This window comes from Staurois parvus, unplaced genomic scaffold, assembly GCF_062004578.1.
Source record: "Staurois parvus isolate SC_StPar_1 unplaced genomic scaffold, SC_StPar_1.0 ptg000047l, whole genome shotgun sequence".
Classification (NCBI taxonomy): Eukaryota; Metazoa; Chordata; class Amphibia; order Anura; family Ranidae; genus Staurois; species Staurois parvus.
The window spans coordinates 3,935,498-3,963,384 of NW_028317843.1; the positions used below are offsets into that span (position 1 = coordinate 3,935,498).

The 27,887-nt window shown below is 43.1% G+C and overlaps 1 protein-coding gene across 1 annotated transcript in view; it reads right to left on the reverse strand.

Moving 5' to 3' along the window:
* Nucleotides 1-17,439: 17,439 nt before the first annotated feature.
* The window catches only part of LOC149470395 (fibrocystin-L-like), a 278,175-nt gene continuing 267,727 nt past the window's right edge, over nucleotides 17,440-27,887 (reverse strand). The window contains exons 78-80 of the mRNA XM_089664464.1: nucleotides 24,799-24,955; nucleotides 21,723-21,963; nucleotides 17,440-18,645 (exon numbers count right to left, since the gene is read on the reverse strand). Of these exons, the coding sequence (XP_089520590.1) occupies nucleotides 21,740-21,963; nucleotides 24,799-24,955 (381 nt within the window). The 3' untranslated portion in view covers nucleotides 17,440-18,645; nucleotides 21,723-21,739. The remainder of the gene's footprint in view (nucleotides 18,646-21,722; nucleotides 21,964-24,798; nucleotides 24,956-27,887) is intronic.

Here is a 27,887-nt window from a genome sequence, read left to right on the forward strand (position 1 = left end):
TATCATTTCTCAGTAGATTGGATAACTATACAACTTTTACAGCACCTGCAAGAGGTGTTAAGACATCTATATATCTCTTGTAAGTGCTACCAAAAGATAAGGTAGAAAGTACAAAACATCCACCCAACCTACTTTCTGTTAAAGCAGAAATGTGAAACCTAAATAATTGAAGGGTATCATCCCAATGCAGCCATGAGCCTGTTATAGCCAATTGAACCAAGGATGTTTTTGTACAATTGGCAGTCAGCAATTGGTTAAACAGGCAATAAAGGCCTATTACTTGGAGATTGCAATGGAGAGATTTCAAGGACAACCCTCTTCCTCATCTGGCTCTGAGAAAGAGGGTCGCCCTAAAAAAAACCCATTAGCCTTTGTCTAGGTCTTTGGATGGCACCTTTCAGGTGACATAGGGTCCATTACGTCACATCGATTATTGTACCAAGTGGCTATATCTGATATGCAATTTTTCACATATTGTTTGTATGATTTTACCATTATTTTAATAAATCTACCTTAAAAAAAAATATACTAAAATGAATTGATGGATATACTAAAATGAATGTGGACAAACAATGTACTTACCCATTTATTACATAATATACCAAACATGTTAAGCCTTAAAGTTTAATTAAACCCACATTATTAAAAAAACTATCAAGAAATGCTATGTTACATGCTGACCATACTCACTCAGTGACTATGGGATTTGTTTTCTGGTTCAACCTGCTGTTCACTGTTCCTCTCCCCTGTCCATGTCCCCACTGCAGCTGGGATTTCTGCAGGGCAGCATTTGCAGCTAGCGCACATGCTCAGTTCTCAGTGTGCTTCTATGCTGAATATTCCTTCCCTGATCACATCTGAGCAGCCTAAGCGACTATCAAGTCACACATGTGGGCATATACACAGTAGCAGGGGCGGACTGACAACTCATGGGGCCCCTGGGCAATAGGGGATCCCTGCACAGTAGTAAAGAACAGCCAACTCCCTCCTCCTGCATGCCCACTAACAAGCTAAACACAATGAGAGTGAGATGTTACATGTGGATTGATGGTGGCTTCAACTTCCTGTTATTCCCAGGGGCATATCTGCCACGAGGCAAACAAGGTGTTTGCCTTAGGTGGAATTTTTCAGAGTGGGGCTGTGCCGCCCCCAGGTAGAAGGGACCAGTCACGTCTTGACAGTGCTCGAGTGGGGAAGGCAGTGTTGACAGTGCTCAGGTGGGAGGGCGGGCTCGGCAGTGCTCGAGAAGGGGGGCAATCTAGGCAGTGCTCAAGCGGGGGAGGCAGGATCGGCAGTGTTAAGGCAGGGGAGGCAGTGATCGGGCAGGGCTAGGGCAGTGGAGGCAGGCTCGGCAGTGCTCGGTTGGGGGAGACAGGCTTGGCAGTGCTCGGACAAGGGAGGAGGAAGAGGCAGGTTTCGGGCGGGTTTGGCAGACCATATCCTGTATCCTGTCTATCCAGTGTCTGACCGTATCCTGACCGCAGTCCCTGACCGTATGCTGTAGTATGACCGCAGTCCCTCACCGTCTGCTGTAGTATGACCGCAGTCCCTCACCGTCTGCTGTAGTATGACCGCAGTCCCTCACCGTCTGCTGTAGTATGACCGCAGTCCCTCACCGTCTGCTGTAGTATGACCGCAGTCCCTCACCGTCTGCTGTAGTATGACCGCAGTCCCTCACCGTCTGCTGTAGTATGACCGCAGTCCCTCACCGTCTGCTGTAGTATGACCGCAGTCCCTCACCGTCTGCTGTAGTATGACCGCAGTCCCTCACCGTCTGCTGTAGTATGACCGCAGTCCCTCACCGTCTGCTGTAGTATGACCGCAGTCCCTCACCGTCTGCTGTAGTATGACCGCAGTCCCTCACCGTCTGCTGTAGTATGACCGCAGTCCCTCACCGTCTGCTGTAGTATGACCGCAGTCCCTCACCGTCTGCTGTAGTATGACCGCAGTCCCTCACCGTCTGCTGTAGTATGACCGCAGTCCCTCACCGTCTGCTGTAGTATGACCGCAGTCCCTGACCGTCTGCTGTAGTATGACCGCAGTCCCTGACCGTCTGCTGTAGTATGACCGCAGTCCCTGACCGTCTGCTGTAGTATGACCACAGTCCCTGACCGTCTGCTGTAGTATGACCGCAGTCCCTGACCGTCTGCTGTAGTATGACCGCAGTCCCTGACTGTCTGCTGTAGTATGACCGCAGTCCCTGACCGTCTGCTGTAGTATGACCGCAGTCCCTGACCGTCTGCTGTAGTATGACCGCAGTATCTAACAGTCTCCTGTATTAATTCTGCAGTCTCTGACCATCTCCTGTACCATGTCTGCAGTATCTGACCGTCTCCTGTAGTATGTCTGCAGTCTGACCATCTCTTGTACTACGTCTGCAGTCTCTGACCATCTCCTTTACTATGTCTGCAGTCTCAAACCAACATCTGAGCTTGTGCTCTAATAGGAAGAGGTGGAACCTAAAGAGGAAGTGATGGGTTTACAGATGAAGGAGTGGGTTCCTGCAGCCTCATAGTACAATCAGGGGAGAATGAAAACTCCTCCTGCAAGATTAACCAGTGCTCTGCTGGACACTGATAGGTCACAAGACTGCTATATACAGCTGATGAGAAAAGGTATTTGGCAGTTTATATTTACTAAAATAATTGCATTTCCATGTTCTGTGTACTGTGGGAGACCAGATATAGGGAATGCGGGGTCCGGAGTTTAGTAACACTTGAACATGTGTGATGCAGTCACCACTTAAATACACAAGTGCACTCATTTATGTTTGGGTGTGTGCATGCAGGGTTGCTTGTACATTTTTCTTTCGGTTATTCTTATTTTAATTTCAATCTTTTAAGGCTGCATGCACACTGGGGCTTTGGTAAATGCTTTTTTTTTCTAGCAGGAGAAAAGCAGCATCAAAAATGTGCATGAGCCGCATTGTTGCAAAAGAGTTTATGGCCAGACCATATTATTTTATTCTGGCCACTGAAATAAAAAAAAAAATGCTCAATTGCTAAACGTGTCTAGTGAAATATGCGAGTTTAAACACGATTACACACATCAAGCCCAAAACCTCCTCTCCTGAGCACAATTTTGGTGGTTTCAGATTTCTACCTCTAACTGCATCTAAAAGCCTATGTGTGCTTGAACACAGACTAACAGAGGGCCATTTAGGTGCAGGAAAAAAAAAGTCAAACACTAGTAAAACTTGTGTTTGATAGCGGAAGTGTGCATGAGGCCTAACACTTTTTAATATCCTATTAAATTTTATTGCGATCATAATGGGCTAACAAGCACCCTATGTAGTTGCTAGGTGTCAGGTTCTGAGCTGAGCACTTCTGAGTTCATTAACTGAAGAGGAGACCAAGGAACTATTCTTCCGGCAGGATTACTGGAGAACAAAGGAATAATTCTCAGAGTGGCTCAACACCCTCACTTAGACACTGCTGGTAAACAACAGGGGTAAGTCAAGAACATAATCAACATTGTTCCTTAAAAAGTACATTTTTCAAATATTATGCAGCAATTTTGTATAGGGGAGGGGTACCAGATCACACCTTGCATTTTATCGGTACAAATGAAAATATCAAGGAATATTCCCGCTTACAGTATATTAGGATCGGTATTTGTGAAACACAGCAGAGCACACAAAAGGTGACAAAAGACGCAAGTAATTCGATCAACAAACTTCAGTCTTAATCCAGATAAGAATTCAATCTCTAAACGTAAAAGAAAATTTAACTGCAACCAAATATAGTGTGCTTAGTTTAGCCCCTGCCTTACCTGTTTCCTTATCTAAACCAAGCATCAGCAGGTTACAGTATATTCAGACTGCTAAACTATCCAGTGCAGGACAAGGTCAGGAAGATGTGCTTTGCAGTACACAGTGTGTACTATGGTATATTGTATTGGTATTTTGTAGTGCACAGTATGTATTATTTATTTCAGGTACTTGTATAGCGCCGTCAATTTACGCAGCGCTTTACATATATATTGTACATTCACATCAGTCCCTAACCCACAAGGGGTGTACAATCTAAAGGTCCCTAACTTAGATTCAGATACTAGGGCCAATTTAGACAGGAACCAATTCACCTACCAGCATGTCTTTGGGTGTAGGAGGAAACCGGAGTACCCGGAGGAACCCATGCAGGCACAGGGAGAACATGCAAACTCCAGACAGGTGGTGCCGTGGCTGGGATTCGAACCAACGACCCTAGTAGTGCCCGGTGGAATTGCTAACCATTTAGCCATTGTGCTGCCCAGTGTACTATGGTATACTAAAGTGTGGGGTCTTGTGAGCTTCTATGGTGTATGCTAAGTGTTAATAAATATTTAAATATTATCACTAATAAAATTGCAGTAAAATCAATACAATAGTGAAAATAAAATAATAAAAATTGTGTAAATAAAAACTGAAAATTAGTGGTTCACTTACTCTCTACACATACTCATACCATTGAGTCAGAGAATAAAATCAAATCAGAAATGGTGTCGTGCTGCACTACCAATTGCAAAAATGTGAATAAATATTAAATAAATGTGTTATTTATTCACATTTTTGCAATTGTTAGTGGAGTGTACTATGGTATAGCTTATGTAAATAAAAAAAGATATATTTTTCCTTTGTGGAAGTAACTTTGGGATAAGGAACAGTATGGAATGTGGCCTCCTGCGATGAATGGACCACTCAACAGAAAACACTTTTAGGAATAAGGAGGGCCTGTTATAAAAAAGGTCCCGTAGCTTAGAGATATAGTAATAAAAAAAATGTATTGAATAAAGTACAGCCAACAAGTTTCAGGGGATGGACCTCTATAGAAGCATACTTTGAAAAATAATGAATACAAATATACTTTGAATTTCAGGCCTCAGAAAACCACTCCATACCTTTGCAGTGCACCTTCAGCTGGTCTCTCCATTAACATTGTTAGTTTTGCTCTTAACAGTTCTTTAAGGCTGAAAGATAGGCAGAAAAAAAATCTTAAGTGTCCTATATAGAAATGTGGGATAAACATACAGACATCTCCAACAGTTTTTCAAATTATTTTAACATCATACATTCAAGACAGAAGTGTTCTATGAATAACTACCAGCTACAAATAGAACAGAAGCGCCCGTCCCCAAACTATGTGACAAGAATCAGTCACCCCCCGAGCTTGTACAATTCTTGCAGGAGCATATCCTGTGATGAGTGATCATCAGGGTGATCTTGGTCAGTTTTTTCCTAAGAACTACATCTCCAAGAACCCTTTCCCTACACACAGTGTTTGGGCAGGCTCATATGAGCCAAGGCTGCAGCATTATTTGTTAGGGTATAAAACGATGTATATACACTATGTTGCCAAAAGTATTGGGACGCCTGCCTTTACACGCATATGAACTTTAATGGCATCCAAGTCTTAGTCTGTAGGATTCAATATTGAGTTGGCCCACCCTTTGCAGTTATAACAGCTTCAAGTCTTCTGGGAAGGCCGTCCACAAGGTTTAGGAGTGTGTCTATGGGAATGTTTGACCATTCTTCCAGAAGTGCATTTGTGAGGTCAGGCACGGATATTGGACGAGAAGTCCTGGCTCGCAATCTCCGCTCCAATTCATCTCAAAGGTGTTCTATCGGGTTGAGGTCAAGTTTCTCCACCCCAAACTTGCTCATCTTTATGGACCTTGGTTTGTGTACCAGTGTACAGTCATGTTGAAACAGGAAGGGACCATCCCTAAACTGTTCCTACAAAGTTGGGAGCATGAAATTGTCCAAAATTTCATGGTATGCTGATGCCTTAAGAGTTCCCTTCACTGGAACTAAAGGGCAAAGCCCAACCCTTGAAAAACAACCCCACACCATAATCCCCCCTCCACCAAACTCTCGGTACAATGCAGTCTGGCAAGTACTGTTCTCCTGGCAACCACCAAACATGTCCATCGGATTGCCAGACAGAGAAACGTGATGTGTCACTCCAGAGAACACGTCTCCACTGCTCTAGAGTCCAGTGGTGGCGTGCTTTACACCACTGCATCTGACACTTTGCATTGCACTTAGTGATGTAAGGCTTGGATGCAGCTGCTCGGCCATGGAAACCCATTCCATGAAGCTCTCTATGCACTGTTATTGTGCTAATCTGATGTCACTCACTCCTCTTCCCTAGGAAGCTGGGAGCAAGGGGAGTTTTAAATGTTATTTCCTTAATGTAACCATTTTATTTACATGTTGGCTGAGCAGGGAATTGGACCTTCCATTTGCGTGGAATGTCCGGTTTAATAATAAAATGATGTATGGCAGCACCTGTAGCTGGTAAGGCACACTGCATATTGTAATGCAATCCTTTTCAAACCAAACATTTACAAAAATTAACCAACTACCTATCTGAACACAGAAAAACTACTAAGGTGTCACACTATTCACAGAACTTGTACAGCACACCTAGGTCACATACACAGCTTTCTGTGAACCTACATGACCTTTCCATTGTAGTAACAGCATCTTATCAGAAGCATGGCTTTATTTTAGGCCTCAGATTCAGACTGTGGGAATTAATACAAATTGTTGTGATAAGGTAGCAATGGGTGACAATGGGTTACTATTTGGACTGATGCACATAAAGATAAGACAAAGCACATATTTCACATAACTATAAGACACTGACTAGATATTCATGCAGGTCATGGAAAACAAAAAGTTGTGTCACTGTGACGCTTTTTCATTTAGCATTAAGTTGTCCAGACACCTATGAGAAGGTATGTTATGTATGTACAACAAACAAGGAGCACCAACATCTTCCCCCATGATTGACACTGACCTCTGCTTTAGTTCAGACCTTATTTCATGTTCAATAAAAAGGAAACAAAATAAGGGCAAAAATGTCCAACACATACAAAAGCATATAGTACTTCAGATATTTATGGAGTGACCATTCTTTACATTTAGAGAAACAACTCACCCTGTTTTATATCTGACTACTCAGGTACATCTACACATGGTAGGGATAGATATCTTAAAGTGATATTAAAGGTTTGATTTTTTTATTGAAATGATGAACATGTTATACTTACCTGCTCTGTGTAATGGTTTTGCTCCTCTTGAGTCCCCCGCTAGCACACCTGGCCCCTCCCCCCTGCCTCCATAGCAAGCGTGCTCACTCCCAAGCCACCGCTGTGTGTCTATAAGACACACAGAGCATGGCTCAGCCAAGCCCCCCACTCTCTTCACTGGCTGTGATTGACAGCAGCAGGAGCCAATGGCTCCCGCTGCTGTGTCTCAGCCAATAAGGAGGTAGAGACCCAGGAGATCTTTAGCTCTCATACACATCGCTGGATCAGGATCAGGTGAGTATAAGGGGGGGATGCATATAAGTGGGGATAAGTGGTTCTAAAGACTGAAGGCAAAAAACCTTCAGCCTTTAGAACCACTTTAAGTGAACCTGCTGCTTTGCTCTGCATGGCCAATTCCCCAACACTTACCCTGTAAGACACAAGTCAGCCCCGTGCTGCAGCCTCTCCGTGTGACCTATTACGAGTGAGCCTAATATGGGGGGGAGGGGGGTTGGGCTACTCTGGAAATTCTTCCTCCTGTCTTCAGCAAACCAATGACATCATCTCGGAATGGGAACACATTCAAACATTGCTTTATATCCATAATGGTACAACTCTCTTCAAAATTGTGGCTGTATATTTATCGTAACAGAAAAGTATTTATGCAGACATGAAAAGCTACTCACATGACCACTTTAAAAGCAAAGGATGTAGTGCCATAAATGCGAATCTATGTATATCTATACCGCTAGGTCAAGGACCCAACATAAAAGTGTGATCACACTATAAAAAATACATATGAAAAGTCTCCAGCTGCAATAAGCAAGTCTGGACTTTATTTTTTTCTGCACCTTTAAAGAGGAAGGAAAGCATAATACTTAAATTCTCCCCTGCAGTCATTAATGCAAGCTAAGTTCATATCCAAAAATGATAAATATTCCAGGTTTTTATACCTTTATTTTCCAGTATCCATTGACTATCACATGACTTCATTCCCTCTCCCTTCTGAATCTAGGAGCACCAAGTGGGCATGTTTACTAAAGGCTAGTGACAGGATTCTGCCTTGTAGTGCGAGTGTAATACCCAAATAGAAAACTCCACGTGATTCTGCCTTGTAGTGGGAATGTAACGCAGCAAGCAGAAAACTCCACCTGATTCCTCCTTGTAGTGTACATGTAATACCCAACAAACAAACTCCACCTGATTCCCGATTCCTCCTTGTAGTGTGAGTGTAATACCCAACAAACAGAAACTCCACCTGATTCCTCGTAGTGTGAATGTAATACACAACAAACAGAAAACTCCACATGATTCTGCCTTATAGTATGAGTGTAATACCCAAATAGAAAACTCCACATAATTCTACTTAGTAGTGGGAGTGTAACGCTCAGCAAGCAGAAAACTTCACATGACTTGGCCTTGTAGTGGGAGTGTAATGTACAGGAAGTGGAAAAATCCACCTTATTCTGCCTTGAAGTGTGAGTATAATACCCAACAAACAGAAAACTCCATGTAATTGTTGTAGTATATTGCGCCATGTAGTGTGAGTGTAATACCCAACAAATAGAAAACTCCATGTGATTCTGCCTTGTAGTGGGAGTGTAATGCACAGCAAGCAGAAAACTTCATGTGATTCAGCCTTGTAGTGGGAGTGTAATGCACAGCAAGCAGAAAACTCCACGTGATTCTGCCTTGTAGTGGAAGTGTAATGCACAGCAAGCAGAAAACTCCACGTGATTCTGCCTTGTAGTGGGAGTGTAATGCACAGCAAGCAGAAAACTTCACGTGATTCAGCCTTGTAGTGGCAGAAAACGTCATGATTTCACTTGTAGTGTGAGTGTAACGCACAGCAAGCAGAAAACTTCACGTGACTTGGCCTTGTAGTGGGAGTGTAACGCACAGCAAGTAGATCATTGTCTGGGCTTGCTGGTCCACCATCCCAGAGAATCAAACAAAGTGCAATGCAGAGGGACTACTTGTAAGGTTGGAGCTGTAATACAGAGCAAGAGCCACACAAGCTGATGCCTCCTCTGTAGCACTGGATCCTGTCCTATGCGGGGTGATACCAACTGCACTCCACCTCTTATCCCGGCTAGCGGACTCCAAAGACATGCCAGCAGCAAGATAGAAGAGATCTTCAGGTCAGTATGAAGCAATACACTGGGCATAATAGTATAGGACTGCTTTCACACTGGTGTGCTGCGGTTTACCCACATCGCGAATGCAGTGTATCTGCAGCTTTCCTGCGGGTTTGCTGCGCTTAGCCATAGACTTCTATTATATCCAGCAGGTTTGGTGCACTACCTGAATGTGCACCAAAACTCCTGAATGCAAGTGTGTTGGTGTGCTTTCAGAAAGTGCACCACACCTGCAGGATATAATAGAAGTCTATGGCAAAGTGTAGCTAACCCAGGAATGTCGCAGATGCACTGCATTGCACCTTCGGTGCAGGTAAACCACAGCATATCAGTGTGCAAGCAGCCCTATAGAGGACTCAGAACAGTAAGGGTTCATTTACATTTGCAGTTTGGAAGGTGGTAAATCTCCATAGTTAAGACATGTTTTTACCACCCCCACCGCACCCCCTTTAGCTGCAATGACCAGGTGTGTACACATGTCACAGCTGCAGCTGGAGTTATACGCCCTGTCATGGTTGGTAGGTGTAGTATCTATCAAGCATGAAACATTCAGTGAAAGGCCTCCTCACCACTTGATTTAAACCCATGATTGCCATGCAATGCAGACAGTAGTACGGCAATTAAAGGTTTAAATCAGGTGTGAGGAGGTGACCTGTGCCCAGTGATCTTTGACTTCTCCTTACAATGGCTGTTCTCTGTCAAAGCTCCAAGCCAAAATGAGGCTTCCCATATGGACGAAAAATATATTTGAAATATATTTTAAAAATATTCTTCCCAAATATATTGGCATATATTTGAAATGCTACAATTTTGGCCATATTCAATAAATTGCTTATTTTTAAAAATATATATTTTTTAAATATATTCTTCAGTTTTTTTTAACATAAAAAAGTAATTTTAACATATTTACATATATTTGTAAATGCATTCCAAAAATGTAGATTTGTATTCTTAAAGACATATATTTTGTAAAAAAAAAAAAAAAGAGACAGAGAGAGAGACAGACAGAGACAGAGAGAGAGAGGGGGGGAGGGGGAGAGAGAGGGAGAGAGAGGGAGAGAGAATACGGCCAAAATTGTAGCATTTCAATTATGTCAAAATATATTTTTAAAATATATTTTCCTTCCATGTGGTTAGGAAGAAGAAAGGAGGAGCTGATGCATATTCTGCCAATGGCTAGGAGGGATGGGGGCAGTGTTGGGCAGGACTGGGAAGGTCATTGGTGGGCTCACTTAAACCTCTGCTGGATTTGTGTAACAGAAACAGACAACAATTTCAGGAAGTATCTGTGAGCTGCCCAATTCAGCTGAACAGGCAAACAGTTGTCGGTAAAGAACAGAGGACTGCGGATTGTCTAGGTCAGATTAGTCTTTCTAAGCTAGACATACATCAAGTCTGAAAATGAATAATATCAAAATTAAACTGGTTCTAAAGGCTCAAGGTTTTTTACCTTCATGTATTCTATGCATGAAGGTAAAAAACTTGTGTGCAGCAGCTCCCCCAGCCCCCCCCCCCCCCAATACTCACCTAAGTCCCCTCTCAATCCAGCAATGTGCACTGGAGTCTCGGCTATCCCAGGACTCCCTTTTCTCATTGACAAAAGCAGGAGCCATTGGCTCCCACTGCTGTCAATCACAGCCAGTGAGCCAATGAAAAGAAAGAGGGGGCTGAGCCCTGGCTCCATGTGTGAACACAGAGCAGCAGGTGCCCCCATAGCAAGCTGCTTGCTGTAGGAGCACCCAACAGGGGCCAGGAGAGCCTGCGGGGGACTTAAGAGGAGGATCCGGGCTGCTCTGGGCAAAACCACTGCCCTGACCAGGTGAGTATAACATGTTTGTTATTTTTTCTATAAACAAAGTAAGCCTTTAGAATCACTTTAAAGATATTTAACATAGTAATCATGGGCAAATTTAAAATTTTGATATAACAAAAAGCAGCATTATGTAAACTTAATAGATACATTTCCACATGCATAAATAAAGTGCAAAAAAACTGAATGCTAAATGTAAACAAATCCTCAAATATATAAATAAAGTGTATAAAGTGCATTCCCCCACTGAATATGAATGTACAGTATGTATAATAGCTCCCCTAGAGGTAAAGATCTTAACTCCCAACTTTACAAACAACTCTTGGGTTCCTATACTTCTAAAAAACCCCTCTATTTCACTAAATGGGAATGGGGGTGCAATCTGCCACTGTCAGATCAGGACTGGAATGTTACGTTAACAAATCTCTGCAAGTGTACAAAATCTATCTCAGAGAAACCGCCTTGAAACTTATCACTCATTGGTATTACATTCCGCTCTGTCTCCATTCTATGGTCTGCGCAGTACCCAACACTTGTTTTCGTGATTGTTCTACAGTGGGTTCATTCCTTCATATCTTTTGGGACTGTAATGTAGTCACTCCACTTTGGCAACGTATTCGGGAATGTCCTCTGAAATCAAAGGTCACCCTATACATTTAAATATCTCTAATGGTTTGTTATTTGCTCCTATTGTGGGAATCCCACCCACTGTACAAAGAAAAATCCACATCTTTTATGTATCCTGTGTGTGGGCAATAGCTGCTAACTGGAGATCTCCGGTGGTTCCATTTTCTCAAATTCTGGCGAGAATTGATTCCATCATGATAATGGAACCTGTCTTCCATACTTTGAATGACTCTATCCCAGCTTTTGCCACTAGATGGGACCCCTTGGATGCTTATCTGTGACCAACTACCTTGAACTTATGGTTATCAGCCCAATCTCTTATACTTTAATATACAGCGCACATTTACCAAGATTTGTTAATACGTAGTCATAATTTTTATTATATATTCTTGTCATACAGTCATTGCATTATATGGCTTTGAGTTCCTTATTCTTCCAATTTATGTTTTTTTTGTTTTTCTTCTTGGCCTTGCATTCATTTTTATGTCGTCAATAGATCTTTGTCATATGGATAGAAAATGTAAGACCTCTCTATTGGATATTGGCCTGTATTTTGTATTCCATTCAATAAACCGTTTGTAAACAGAAAAAATTTAAAGTGCGTAAGTATAAAGTGCAAATGTATCAGTGAAACTTAAGGTGCAAAAAAAAAACAAAAAAAAAACAGTTCATCATGAAGAATGTGAACCCAGTAAGTCCCAGTATAAACATGTTTAGAGGTACACTTTCCACCTCAAATTCTGTGCAAAGAATTGTTCCTTAGATGTGTCGTGATGCAGACAAAATCCAACACCCAATGCTCCCTGCTACCAGACACCTCTTATCAAAAATGTTGGACCATTAAGTTATAAATGGTCAAACACGCCAATTAAATTTCTTCCACTGATGTCATCAAATCAGCATAAAGGCTCCAGCAGGAATTCATCAAGAGAAAATAATGAAAGAGTGCACTTCTATGGTGAAGTAGGTATAGAAGTCTTCACACCATTTATTTAAATCCTCAAAAAGATTATGTCCAGCAAGAAGAAAACAGAATCTTGCATCCCACAAAGTCAGCGGGTAAAATTAAAACATTAAAAGATAAAAAACGTAGCAGACTGATAGCTCGCAGTATAGAAAGAAAAAAAAAATGGCGATCACAGTCGGCCTCGTGATGCCTGATGACCTCACGTGCAAGCCACCACTGGCGTTTTTTGTCAGAATGACGTCTTCAGGAGACTGACCCTTCAGTTTTTTCAATCTTTCAGTTTTGACTTGAACTCCACTTTAATGACTAGCTTCACTTTTTCTCATAGGGCCAACGCCAGAAAGGAGGCGTGCATTTTGACAATAGATGTTTTCGTTTTTTTTTTTTTATTCCAAAAGTGGAGTTGAGCTTTAACCACCTGATGTCAGAAGGTTTTACCCCTTCATGACCAGAGTATTTTTTTGCTATTCAGCACTGTGCTACTTTAACTGGCAATTGCGCGGTCATGCAACATTTTTTCACACAAAGAGCTTTCTTTTGGTGGTATTTAATCACCACTGGATTTTTTATTTATTATACAAACAAAAAAAAAAACAACAAAAAAAACACGGTTTTCTTAGTTTCAGTTATAAAATTTTGCAAACAAATAATCTTTCTTCATAAATTTAGACCAAAATGTATTCTGCTACATTTCTTTGGTAAAAATAACCCAAATCAGTGTATATTATTTAGTCTGTATGAAAGTTATAGTATATATATATATACCGTATTTGCCGGCGTATAAGACGACTTTTTTGCCCTGAAAAACATGCCTCCAAGTGGGGGGGGTCGTCTTATACGCCGGGTGCACTTCAGTTGGGATAGACATAGCTGCCATACTGCCATAGTGGCCTTCCGATACTCGCCCGGTGCCCATAGTGGCCTCCCGATGCCCGCCCACCTCATTCTACATACCAGCCGTGGCGGGTCATCAGCGTGGCTGTGGCGAGCATCAGCAGCGATACAGGGGTGCCAGCCTTTTCGGCTTGACCGGCCCGTTCTGCTCGGCAGGAAGCAGCGGCACTCCGGCCCGCCCCTTGTCTACTCAGAGCTCGCACATGCGGACTTGCGCACTAGTGCCAATTACAGGGAGATGCAGGGACATGGTAGTGACATGGAGACAGGGAGGGCAGACAGGGAGCAGGGACCAATCCAATCAGGCTTTGTATACAGCCAACCACAGTACTGCACCATTGTACAGTACAATACAGCATAGAAAATGTCCAGCAGTCAAACCCCTATCAACCCTATCATGGCACCAGCAAAAAGAAAGAGGTTGTAGTCTTATACGGCGAGTATATAACAAACTCTATATTTTGAGTGGAAATGTTGGGGGTCGTCTTATACGCCGGCAAATACGGTGTATATATATATATATATATATATATATATATATATATATATATATATATATATATATATATATATATTTGAAAGTTGATCAGTCCTGATGTACTAACTGTTGGCCTCATTTCTTGAAGCCCTAAGATTTAAGGACAGTACTAAATGACCCCTTTTTGGAAAGTAGACAGTCTGAGGTATTTGGTAAAAAGGCAAGTTTCTGAAGTTGTAATGGTTTGTCACATTTTTTTGTAAAATTAAGAAATTAAATAAAATTTGGTTTTGAGTGGTGTGGCGGTGATCAGGGATACTGACTGATGACATTAAAATGATTTTATGTTAAAAAAATAAAAATAAAAAAAATAATGTATACATAAAAAATGTTTTAATACTTTTTTTACATTTCTTTTTATATCCTGTCATCAGAGTAGTTCAGTGTCACCATATTACTCTGGGGGAGAGGGGGTGATCAGAGTTTTTTTGTTTTTTTTACACTATTATTGCTTATGACAGTGATGATTGCTTGTAAAAGCAAGAGTTTTAGCTCTCACCAATAGCTTTCATTAATGAGAGCTTGATTATTATTGTGCTCGGCTACAACTAATCACATGGCACAGGGTTCAATGATTGGCCCAGATATTATGTAATAGCTGTGAGCCAATCACAACACCTTTCTCTTATTTGGGGAAACATAAGAAACCTCAGAGCCAGGAGTGACAATCTCTCCCACACCCGTGGACAGCACCAAAATTAACACCAAAACAGTTTGTCACGGTCTGGGTCAGGTTCAGAGACCAGTTGCTACAGCAGTTGTAAGGCTTACCTGAAACCAGCAGGATTGGTACACCAGCGGTCCACCCTGGGAATGACGCAGGCTCACCTGAGGTGCGGGGTCTAAGCATCCTCCGCTCTTCCCCAGAGCTCCTAATGGTGAAGATTTGGCTGCATGTGAATGCCAGGTCGCAGATCTCAGGATCACCCCACCAGGGAATGAATAGGCTGGAAGCCAAAAGCGGATCAAACAGTTCAGGGATCAAACAGAAGCGGAGTCAGTCACACGCCAAGGGTCGGTCACAAATGGTAGTAGATAGGATGAGGCAGAATCATAGTCAGTAGCAAGCCAAAGGTCAGTAACGTAGCTGTAGACGGAAGCAGGCAGAGTAAGCAGGATATTGGCTGGGAAGGCACAATAATCTGGCAAAGGGGAAGTGCAGAGGCATGGCTTATATAGGAAGTTCATGGGAGGAGCAAGGAGTTCAAGGTTCAAGAAAAAACAGGGCCACGGCAGTATCATCCAAAGAATTGTCAAGGGAGCTGTCCAGCATTCCAGGTGGCTAAGTGAGAAGAAACATTGTCTCTCCCCACAGAAAGCCCAGGTTCGATCCCAGGCTCCGACTATAAGGGACCGCCCGGCGGTACCACTAGCACTCCACTGATCAGGCGTCCCCAGCGCATGGAATCTAAGCCCCAGAGTACTTGTTCACCAGGGCCCCTGATGGTGGGGATGGACTTGGAGTACCCTGAAACCAGGTCGTGGCTACTGAGGACACCCGTCAGTGGTAGGGGTATTCGCCAGGGGCTCCCACGGGAAAGAGCCTGATATGAGGAGGTTGGGAGACCCCATTGGGATGGATGGCTGGATGGATGGCTGAGCACGTACAGGGTCAGGCAGGCTGGGTCGGTAACTATGGGGATGGTGCGGTACAAAGCAGCGGGCAGAGAATAGTCAGGTCACACGCCAGGTCAGCAACAGGAGGTCAGGTCCAATAAGGGGCATCCAGGAGAGAGGTCAGGCAAAGCAAGGGTCTGGGCAGGAGAATACAGCAGGGTCAGGTACAATCCAGGTCAGCACATTACAAGAAACAGGTTCGCAAATACAGGATACAGGATAGACCAGAAGGCACTGAATGACAGCTCAGGGCCGTTTAAATATTGCGCCCTGCACTGTCATTGGTGCCAAGCATGCACCTGCGGCCTCTACTGCGCATGCATTGAGGGCTGGTTCCCAGGAATTGTCCTCAGGACCATAGCCTTTCCATTTAATTAGGAACTGGGTCTGGCCCCCCTCTCCTTCGGCACTTCAGGATCGTTTCCACCTTAAATTCTTCTTGTCCTTCAACCGTTATGGCCTCCAGAGGCCTGGATTCTCGTTCTGGGAAGGCATCTGGAATCACTAGTTTAAGCAGGGACACGTGGAATACTGGATGAATTTTGAACGTTTCAGGAAGGATAAGCTCATATGCCACCTCGTTGATCATTCGCTTCACACAAAAAAGCCCCACAAATTTAGGTCCCAATTTCTTCGAAGGACATAGCATTTTCAAGTTGGTTGTTGCCAACCACACCTTATCCCCGGGCTGCAGCACCAGATCCCCTCTTTGTTTCTTGTTAAACGCCTTCTTGTTGTCCTCCTGGGCCCGAGCGATAGCTTCCTGCAATACTTTGTTGTTTGAAGAGAAGAAAGTTAATGCGTCTTGTGTTGCCGGGACTGGGCATTCAGAGACCAAATCAGGAAGAAAGACAGGGTGAAATCCGTAGTTAGAAAAGAACGGAGATTGCCCTGTTGCTGAGTGGCTTGCGTTGTTGACAGAAATCAGTTTTGCAAAGACAAAGTGGAACACGCAGCTTTTTATTCAGAACAGGAACAGGTGCCAAACTGCAGAGGATACTTAAGTGGGAAAATGGGGGTAGATTCAGCACACTGACCATACAAAGGATGGATGAGAGGCCACAGTACTTTCGGCCTGCTGGGATTTCAAACTATGGAAATTTTTGCCCCGAGTGATTCCTGTGTCAGCTCCTGAGAGGGGGAACTATATCTTGGTAGAGATTTCTTTGACCTGCTGGACCACTTCTTCACCACACGAGGGCGCTTGATCTTCATTCTTTCCAGCTATTCCCGTGATCAGACCAGAAAGGAGAGGGGAATCTTTGGGATATTTTTTCACATGCGTATAATCCTATACGCTTTCTGGTTAGTGCGCATTCTTATCATTTGCACCGGGAATCAAGGAGCACCTTTTATTGGACTGTGTCTCATCATTATCATTCATGATATATTAATAGCGCTGCATTTTTTGTATATATATTTCTTGGAACTTTTATGCGTTTTCCTTGAATGTTCAGTTGCTAAATTATTGAGAGCGCTCACTATATTTTTATAATTTTTCTTAACATTATAGATTTCCTTTAAACTACTGGATTGAAGAACTGCCTTGTAAGTAACTTTTCCTGAAGATGCTTACTCTGCTTACTACTTATTTGACTAATATTAACAGTTGATGAAAAAACTACCTAATCCAAAAAAAGATTATTTGTGTCACTACTCTACTATGGGGTGTGATTTATAGATATAATGGAGGTAACTATTCTGTCAATAGGAATCAGATTCCTGGCTTTGCCTGCTATATGGAACTGTTTTTTATATAATTACATTTTTAACATTTAAATATAAACTTGTAGTAGCAACTTTGGGAATACCAGGTAAAACTCTGGACACAAAATTGAGGAAAAAAACTTTTATTAATTATTATTATTATTATTATACAGTATTTATATAGCGCCAAAAGGTTTGCTCAGTGCTGTACATTATAGTGGGGGACAGTACATGGGAGAATACAGTAACAAAACAATACACGAGGGGTTCGAGGGCCCTGCTCTTTTGAGCTTACAATCTAGGATCAGTGCTGAGTGACCCAGCAAGGGCTTATGCCAGCAAGCTAAGTCTCTTGAAAAACATCTCACAGAGTATACATATCAGCAGTTATGTCACAATACGTATATTTCCTCTTTCACTTTCTGCACATTCAAAAGGCTTTCTAAACAGAGCAGAATATGACCTTGTGTTTTCACAGATAGATAAACTCTCTTCAGCTGAAAATAAGAGTACCAGGTGCAGACTGGAACACATTGTTACACAGGAAAGAAGGGAGGGGGGGAAGTGAGCTGATGACCTTGCAAACAGAGGGTGTTAGAAATTTTAAAGTTTAAAGGGGAACTCTGCAATATTCGGGTGCTGCCACAAACTCATTATAAAAAAAATGTGAAGGCTGTTGCCACAGCTGGGTGAATAGATACTGCAGATAAACATTGAAAATGATAATGCCCAAGATGAATATGTTATTATTTTGTAACAGACTGAGGCTCCCTTTACACCTGGCGTTTTTGGAATATATGACAAAGCACACAGAAAATGCAAGTTTTGCCACTTGTTTGGAAATGCACTGCAAACATGCGTTGCACTTGCAATGCCATTAATTGTTAATGCCACCCCAAGTACAGGTGGTAGACACACATCTGTTGTGCGCAGGCGCAATGCTTTACAGGATCCTAAGAAAAAAAAAATAATAAATGCACATTTTTTTTACCTGCAAAAGAAGTGCATTTATTTTTTTTTAAAGGTGAACTTAGCCTTTAAATAAACTTAGTATCAACTCCATAGCAGTTGTAGCCTTCTTTATTGTTACATTTACTTCCATGATGCAGCTTGCTGTACATATACTTTATGATTTATAAATCAATTTGGAATAATGTTCTTACAAAGGCTTATATTATACATTAGGCTAGTTTTTATTTTTGATTTTAAATATAAAGACAGTTTATGCTAAATGACTTCACAGTAAATATTGATAGTGTTGATTTCTAACACATGGAAAAGCATCTTCTGTAATATTAAGTCACTTTCCATGGTCCTTGATGATCCAGCTGATCTATAAAATACAGAAAAACAAGAACTTACAACCAAATCTAAGTTATTGAAAAACTAGATAAATCTGTGAGATGCATTAAGGAAGGACAGCATTCTTCATGCTTCTTTAGAAAAAAAAGAAAAATAATTTAAAAGAAAAAAAAAAGGAAAGAAAGCGAAGAGTGTTGTTCAGGGGGTGCTCTGTGTCTATATCCCAGAGACAGAAAGCTGAGGAACCAGTGCTAAGAGGAGGTGTTTGGCCTGTAGGTATGGAGCAACTCTTTATCATACTTCCATGTCCAGCCTGCTAAAGGTTGTCACAGATCAGCAGCAAAGCTGATCTGCTACTTTTGGTTCTATTGGTGTCTCTCCTACCCTCCTTGCTTTGTTCCAGGACTGGGAGTTATAGGCATTGCCAGATTTCGCCTGCTGGCGGAAATTGCACCTACATGGCCAGTCCCCATCTAGCCTGTCAGTCAACTTCACTATTTAGCTGTGCTCAGACCAACACACGTTGCTTCAGCAACAGGTCCATTTCCAGTCCATGCTTCAGCTTCTATCTGACTATACTTGTTCACTGTGCGTCCTGATGCTTTTGCCTATCCCTGTTTAGATATGGCTGTTGATTGTGCATCACATTGAGGTTCTATCCCTGTTCAACTGTTATCTGCACAGTAATGTCTGAGAGCTGCTACAAGGCACATCCACCAGTAAAGTCCATCACTCCTTGCACATCCGTTCATATCTGCCTACATCCATGTCCGTTCAGGTCCATGTTTTGTTTTTTAAATGGAACAAGGCTGCATACTTTAGTGTTTACATGGATCTGAATAGATGTCAATCGATGTTACCTATGTATATCCGTTTCAGTTATGTCTATTTTTAAGGCACATATGATTAGTATCTTCAACAACTATAAAAAAGGATGAAAAATGGAGGTAGACTGATGTAAACTGAACTGAAATTAGCTGAATTGAACTTCAAACTGATGTAAAATTGAATCAGTATTCAACAGTTTTTTCTTAGCTAAAAACAGTGACTGAGATACCCTTTGATGAAGTCACGTGATCATGACGTCATCACGTCTACCAGGATGTGCCACCAATTTGCTGGAATAGGAGCCAGTGGAGAGAGCCTAGTATTGTAGTGATGTACTTAGGGGTAACTGAATAAGATACCAGGAGGGAAGATCCACAGATACCTAGGAGAAGACCCCTTAAAAAGGAAGGTGCATATGATCTACAGTATTTCTACCTAATGGGTCCACTTGCTGAGGTGTGCACACCTTGTGAAAGATGGTGGGACTCACTGGGCATAATTGCATGTGAAGAATTAATTAAGATACTTGAATACACTCTGGATGGACATATACTTAATGAGATTTTGAATGATGTTTTTGATGCATACACAATAATAACTTTTTTTTATGTTTTTTTTTTTTTTTGGGGGGGGGGGGGGACATAAGCACTAATTTAATTCACAAGAGCAGTGAGCACATTATTATATGCTTGTATGAGATTTATGCCTGAGAAGCAGAATATTTTACATCACGGATTGATTTGTATTATAGATATTGAGGAAATATATTATAATCAACTTATCCACATCTTGGTTACTGCAACTCCCTCCTCACTGGCCTACCTTTACACAGGATATTCCCCCTTCAGTCTATTATCAGCAGTGAGAGCTGTGGAAATGTGGAATACACTCCCTCAAGAGTTGGTTCTGGCCAGCTCAGTGGATTGCTTTAAAAAGGACCTGGATTCTTTCCTAGATACACAGAATATAACATTTATAGCTAAAGTTGATCCAGGGAATATCCAATTGCCTCTCGGGGGATCAGGAAGGAATTTTTTCCCCTGCAGGAGCAAATTGGACCATGTTTTGCTGGGTTAATTGCCTTCCTCTGGATCAACTGTGGGTTTAGGTATTTAACTTTTTTTTTTTTATTGGTTGAACTGGATGGACTTTTGTCTTTTTTCAGCCAGACTAACTATATTATGGATGATACTGCTAGACTTATACACCTTATCAACCAATCAGCGACTGCTGCCCCTCTGCCAATCCATTCATTGGCTTCCAATAGCCAAACGTATAAAATTCAAAATACTAACCACAGTGTATAAATCCATCCACAACACTGCTACTAACTACATCACCAACCTCATCTGCAGATAATCATCCGCTCCGCTCCTCCCAAGACATCTTGCTCTGTAGCTCCCTTGTCACCTCCTCCCATGCTCGCCTCCAGGACTTCTCCAGAATCTCTCCCATCCTCAGGAACTCCCTACCCCAGTATGTCCAATCATCCCCCACCCTGTCCACCTTTAGGTGATCTTTGAAAATATACTTATTCATGGAAGCCTACCCAACCTCCACCTAAGAACTGTACTTGAGTCACCTCCACCAGACCCTCCCCACAGCTATCACCTTTTGTACCACCTCCCCTTTCCTTTAGATTATAAACTCCATGAACAGGACCCTCCTATTCCTTCTGTATTATACTCTATGGGGATTGTACTGTCCCCTTCTATATTGTAAAGCACTGAGCAAACTGTTGGCGCTATATAAATCCTGTATAATAATAATTGCATTAAGCATTTGGTTGGCGTTAGTAGACTACTACGATTGCGGATACAATATTATAAAAGGGAAAAATAGATGGAGAAGGATTGTTGCGTGGCATTTATTTAAAAATGTGACTGAACTGATGGTGCACATGTGAAAGGACCCTTAGGCCACCACCTCCTACTTCTATTCTTGTTGACCAACAAGAAGGTGAGAGCTTGTAGACTACTACTACCAGGCAATGCCAAGGCTTTCGGATAAAAGTGCACTATATTTTGGAGGGCCCCACCATCTTTTGAAGATACGTCCAATCGTCACTAAGTGCCTCCATTTAATACCTGGTGCTTACTCTGCATTCATATACTGTATTAGTGATACAAAAGGTATCAACAGTGGTTGTTTTTGTCCTACTACATACTCATTCAGTATTAAAGAATTTCAATTATTACATTTAATTTATATATAAATATATTTAATCTATAATATTTTGGCAATTTAGGCTCTCACAGTAATGATAGGAAAGTAACTCACCAGTGATTTAATACATCTTAAAGACTGCCCATAAATAGATTTATGGTAATCAGTGTGGCCACCAGTACCAGCAGTTTCTGGAAGGGGCTGTAAATGGACACGGCTGAGTCTCCATCATCATTTCCTGGGTCTGATGGAGTAGTTGTTGGTGGAACAGTTGTTGAATTTAAGGTTTTGGCATCGAATGACCTGGTCTGAGCAAAGACATTGTTCAGTTCGAATTCCAGCATATATCCACTACCTGTAGAAGAAAAAAGAAAATATTACAAGACAAAAAAGTGACTCTATAAAAAAAAAAACATTAAATACATATACACAATGCAAAGGACATGCAGTGTCCATTTATGTGGAGACAAATTGGTTAAGGTCTCATATCTGCTGAAGACAAACTTTTTTTTAATTATTCTACCTGGGGCCGTCCACCAGTATTAAAAAAAAAAAACAAAAACAACCCTATACATTTAATTTTTCTAAAGTATTCCAGCTAGTCTGGTGAGGTCACAGGTTCTTCCACTTCATCACCGATGGGCGGTCCTTCCTCTTGGACTGAGCGACAATGGTGTGTTAGTGCTGCTCAGTTCGTGAGTACTGTAGGCCCAGCCTACATTTTGACACCCCCCCAAGAAGCAGGTCCATGACAGCCTGGGCTTATAAGTAGTGAATTGTATGATGCTGGCTGTTATTCAACCGGGGAGACTGGCAGCATTGAGTAGCAAAGAAAAAGTACTGCGGAAGACAGCTCAGGATTAAGAGTGAGTATTGCAGCAAAATCTGTTTTCACACCATGCTGGCTAACAGATTTAAAAAATGGAATTCCCATTTAAAACAGAATTAAACTCTGCAATTGGGCCCCTAGGGGCTGTTAGTATACATAGCATATTAAAACATTATGGCGCGTTTACTTGGCAAGTGATCCCCACCAGCGCTCTCACCAGCCACGTGTGTTTCCATCTTCTCATAGTCTTCCATCCAGCTTTGGACTGTTCAGTCTCTTGGCTGAGTGGGCCACAATTGATGTCAATCTTATACATGCACATGGGAGTCACATCATCATGGCACAGAGTTCCATAAGTGTATGCTGAGCTCTGCATGGGTGCCTTGTTCTGGTGTGAACTGGCCCTTGGTCTCTTCTGCCATAGCTGCATTTCCCTGCCTATCAGCATGCACGTGGTGGTTCACACCAGAAGGTGGTGCGGGAAAGGCACGTTCAATGCACTTTTCCCACTACACATTTAAAACACACTGGATGTGCGATCTTCTGTGGGTGTCTATACATTTGTAATGACACCTCAAACTCAGATCACAAACACAGTGCATTTGCCTGCACCAGATCACAAGGTACTGCATCCAGTTAGAAAAAGGTTGGCAACATGGTGTCCAAAGCTCTTTATTAGGTCCATCAGGAGAAAAGATCCAATACACAAAACTTCTTATGCGTTTCAACCTTTGTGGGCTTTAATCATAGCAAACCATGTGATTTGGTGTGATGCATTTTTGAAAACTAGTGCGTGCACTACTTTGTTAAGATCCAGTGAAATTTTAGACCATTCAAATGAATGACCTGAAAATGGCATAGCACTAATCGCACAGGAATGCAAAACTGTGGATTCCTAAGTGGCTCTAAAAGACCTACTATCCTTTCTGTACCAAAATTTTGGGAGGATTTCTATTTAACACCCATTGAGAGGATTGAGAGATATGTTTTAGATGTTATTAACAGACATATTCAGGAACAGGAGAAAAATTTAGAGCACAGCAGGTGCAAATAAAGAAAAAGTGTTGGAAATACTTTGATATAAAAAACACAGTAGTCATTACAACCAGAAAAGTGCCTTATGAAGACTACTGAAAGGTTTAACCACTTGTTGGTATTCAGATTAGTTTTGGGCTGTACAGGAGATTTTTAATAGTGGGAGTTAGTAAAGATTAAAGTGGAACTTTGACAAAAAACAAAACAAAAAAATTGACATACAGGCAGGGTTTTTAGCACAGAAGAGACATACTATGGGGTTGATTTACTAAAATTGGAGAGTGCAAAATATGGTGCAGAAACAGCTTCCAGGTTTTTCTGTCAAAGACTAATTGAACCAGCTGAAGTTAGAAGCTGATTGGCTACTATGCACAGCCGCACCAGATAAGTATACGTAAATCTACCCCTATGGCTCTTATACATTACAGTTTCTTACCTGCCTTTATGCCTCATACACTATGCAGTTTCAACAGTGCCGAGATGAACTCCCATGCATGTATGGGAGTGATGCCGAGACAATAAAAATGGCAGAAGATCAGTACTCAGAAGCCAAACCGGCTGAAGATGAAAGCAGCCGGTGGGAAGCTTTAGGATGCTGGAGCGCTGGATAGAAAGTGAGTATAATTCCGCTTTGATTACTAAGAACAGCAACTGGTCACTAAAGGAGTTGGAACAGATGGCTCTATATGGAGTAAGCTACACAGGGAATTTACAGAAGCATCGGCCACACTTCATAGGAGATGAGATTAATATGAGATTAATTACCTCTGATGTGTCCTGGTGGTTTGTAGGAGGAACCACAGTGCTCAGTGTGGTGCATAGAAAACTGACATTCACAAAGTGTTCTGCAACAGAGCAGTGTTAAGGCCAAAAACCTTTGGCTTTATTCACATGTGTACAATCTGCACACCCATGTAAAGGCCATCTTCACCTGCACAGGATTGAAACAGGTGTTACAGGCAGCCTGTGGATATCAATGACAGGAGGTGAGCTGCATGGACCTGCATGGAGCTCCAAGCTCGTCCCAGAGTATACATCTGTGTGGGTCCCATGCATGGACCAGAATACAGACTGTCTGTATGTATGGGTGAAGATAGCCTTCACATGGGTGTACTGTCCAGTATGCCCATTGTGAATGAGGCTTAGAATGTCAGCCTATTGAGACCAAATTCCAACCACGGGTGGCCCTGCCAGCTCAACAAATGTCAATTACTGAATCAAATTTTGTTTAAGGAGCTGGGCTTATTTTATGACAGGGCTGCTTTAGAATCACTTACATGCCCTTTAGATGCACACAGAAGCAGAGATGTGAAATGTTGTTCCTACCTGGTAGTTCAAGAACAAGATCGGTGTAGTTTGCCCAGCAGCTGTCAAACAAAATGGTAGCATTTCCAGCCAGTCCTTTGCTGGCGTAGGTGTTATTTGCATGCTTCAGTCTTGCTGTTAGTGACAACGAACTGGTGCTCACAGAAACACAATTTCCCTACAATAAAATAGAACTAAGAATTAAAGTCGAGCTTAAGATAGAAATCAAAACATATTTACTCTAAAAACAGTAGATCTACGTATTTCACACTGAACTCGCATATATTTCTTAAGCTGTTTTTAAATCTGGAATCCCTTGCACCGCAGTATTGACATTGGCAGAGGGCCAGCACTCCGAGTTAGTTAAGGATTTAATGGTTTGCACTATGCTGTACTGTGTGGACATGACTATAGGAGGAGTGGTGACTGCATCCATGTGCTGCATTGCTCATTCACAAGCTAGGTAGGTTGCTTGACCATGCTGTATTGTAGTAGGGAAAAATGAGGTCACCAGTATATCGTCTGGCAGGAATGTCCCAATCACAAGATTGGTGATGCACAATAACAAATCCTGGCCATTTCCTGCAATCCACCTACACATATCACACATATTTTATATTTGAGACATGTTGACATTAACATAGCATAACTAAAAATAAATAGCTGGTTACCTTTTTTAGTTCTTCTTTCTTTGTTAAAAGTAGAGATGAGCGAAGTATTCAAAAATTCGATTCGACTGATTCGGCGAATTCGTAGAAAAAATTCGATTCGAGTCGAATATATTCGCTGTGAATTTAACTTAAAAAAGGGTGTTTCTAGGCTTCAGAGAGACTTAATATTAGTGCTGAACACTGTACCTTTAATTTAAATGCCCTTGGAGTCTGCTGGGGAAGAGAAATAATACTGTCAGGCAGTATGACATGCAGATGAGTGCCGTCGATCTTAGAATCACCGCACACTTCACTCATTTGGCCAGTCACGGGGCCAAAACCAGAGTGTGGAGCCACAGTGTGGCGGTGGAGGCAGCAGCAATGGGAGGCCATGCAGCACCCTATGACAAAAATGGAAACCACCAGCAGTGTGAGGAGACCTGAAAGTTGCACATGGCAGAGTGTGGCGATAGAGACAGCAGCAATGGGAGGCCGTACAGGGACCCATGACACACTCTGGACCTGGCAGCAGCATGAGGAGGCGGTACAGGGGCCCATGGCAGATTACGGGCCTGGCAGCAGCATGAGGAGTCGGTAGGGGGGCCCATGGCAGATTACAGGCCTGGCAGCAGCAATGGGAGGCCGTACAGGGACCCATGACACAATCTGGACCTGGCAGCAGCATGGGGAGGCGGTACAGGGGCCCATGACAGATTACGGGCCTGGCAGCAGCATTTGGAGTCGGTACGGGGGCCCATGTCACACTCTGGACCTGGCAGCAGCATGAGGAGGCGGTACAGGGGCGCATGACAGATTACAAGCCTGGCAGCAGCAACTTGGACAGGAGGACGTTCAGTTTCTGCACCGTCTGGTGCGTGCTCGCAAACTGTTGTCTCTTGGAAACGGATTCCAAGAAAGACTGCTGACGGAATCCGTGAAGAGGAGTAGCAGGAGAAGGAGCATCTGAACGAGCGGAATATGCCAACAAGCGACAACAGGGGCCCATGACAGATTACGGGACTGGCAGCAGCATGAGGAGTCGGTACGGGGGCCCATGGCAGATTAGGGGCCTGGCAGCAGCTATGGGAGGCCCGTAATCTGCCAGCACCCTATGACAAAAAATGGAACCCACCAGCAGTGTGAGGAGACCTGAAAGTGGCACATGGCAGAGTGTGGCGATGGAGACAGCAGCAATGGGAGGCCGTACAGGGACCCATGACACACTCTGGACCTGGCAGCAGCATGAGGAGGCGGTATAGGGGCCCATGGCAGATTAGGGGCCTGGCAGCAGCTATGGGAAGCCCGTAATCTGCCAGCACCCTATGACAAAAAATGGAATACACCAGCAGTGTGAGGAGACCTGAAAGTGGCACATGGCAGAGTGTGGCGATGGAGACAGCAGCAATGGGAGGCCGTACAGGGACCCATGAGAGACTCTGGACTTGGCAGCAGCATGAGGAGGCGGTATAGGGGCCCATGGCAGATTAGGGGCCTGGCAGCAGCTATGGGAGGCCCGTAATCTGCCAGCACCCTATGACAAAAAATGGAACACACCAGCAGTGTGAGGAGACCTGAAAGTGGCACATGTTTGGGGCATGATTCATGGCGGATTTAGTCAGTTGTGTCAGGAACTGGTGGTTTGAAATCCAGACTAATCCACGCCTGATTCATTTTCACAAACGTCAGTCTCTCCACACTTTGGGTGGACAGTCGTGTCCTCCGCGGAGTTGCAATACCTCCTGCCGCACTAAACACGCGCTCCGATGCCACGCTACTGGCCGGGCATGACAGCCTTTCAAGGGCAAATTCAGCTAGTTGGGGCCAAAGGTCAAGTTTCGTTGCCCAGTAGTCAAGGGGATTGTCTACCTCGGTTGGCAGGGTGCTGTCCAAGTAGGCCTAAGCCTGTTGTTTGAGGTCCTGCTCCAGGTCCACCTGATGCTGCTGCTGCTGCTGCTGCGGCTGGTTAGTAGTTTCCTCACTGCGCTGGTGAAGAAAGCTACTCATCATCGACTGCAGACTGAGGCAGCCGCTGCTGGTGGAGCTGCCACTGCTCCTACCACCCCACCCCTCCCCTGCTGCCATCGCAGCGGAACGCGAGCGCACAGGGCCCACAGTGTCTGAGGATGGACGTTGGCGCAGACAGGCAGAGACCAGCTGACTACATAGGTGGTTTTTATAGTACGTTATTTTGGCCTCCCTCTCAGCAGGTGTGAAAAAGGCCACCATTTTGGAACGGTAGCGAGGGTCCAACAAGGTGGACAGCCAAAAGTCATCCCTCTGTCTGATGGTTATTATTCGGCTGTCGCTACGCAAGCAACCGAGCATGCTATGGGCCATTTGTGCCAAGGAATGCGAGGGACTCCCTGCCTCCATCTCCACAGCATACTGCCACGGTGCGTCTGGGTCCTCTGTCTCCTCCTCCTCCTCCTCCTCTACCAGATGCTCCTGCTCCTCCACTCC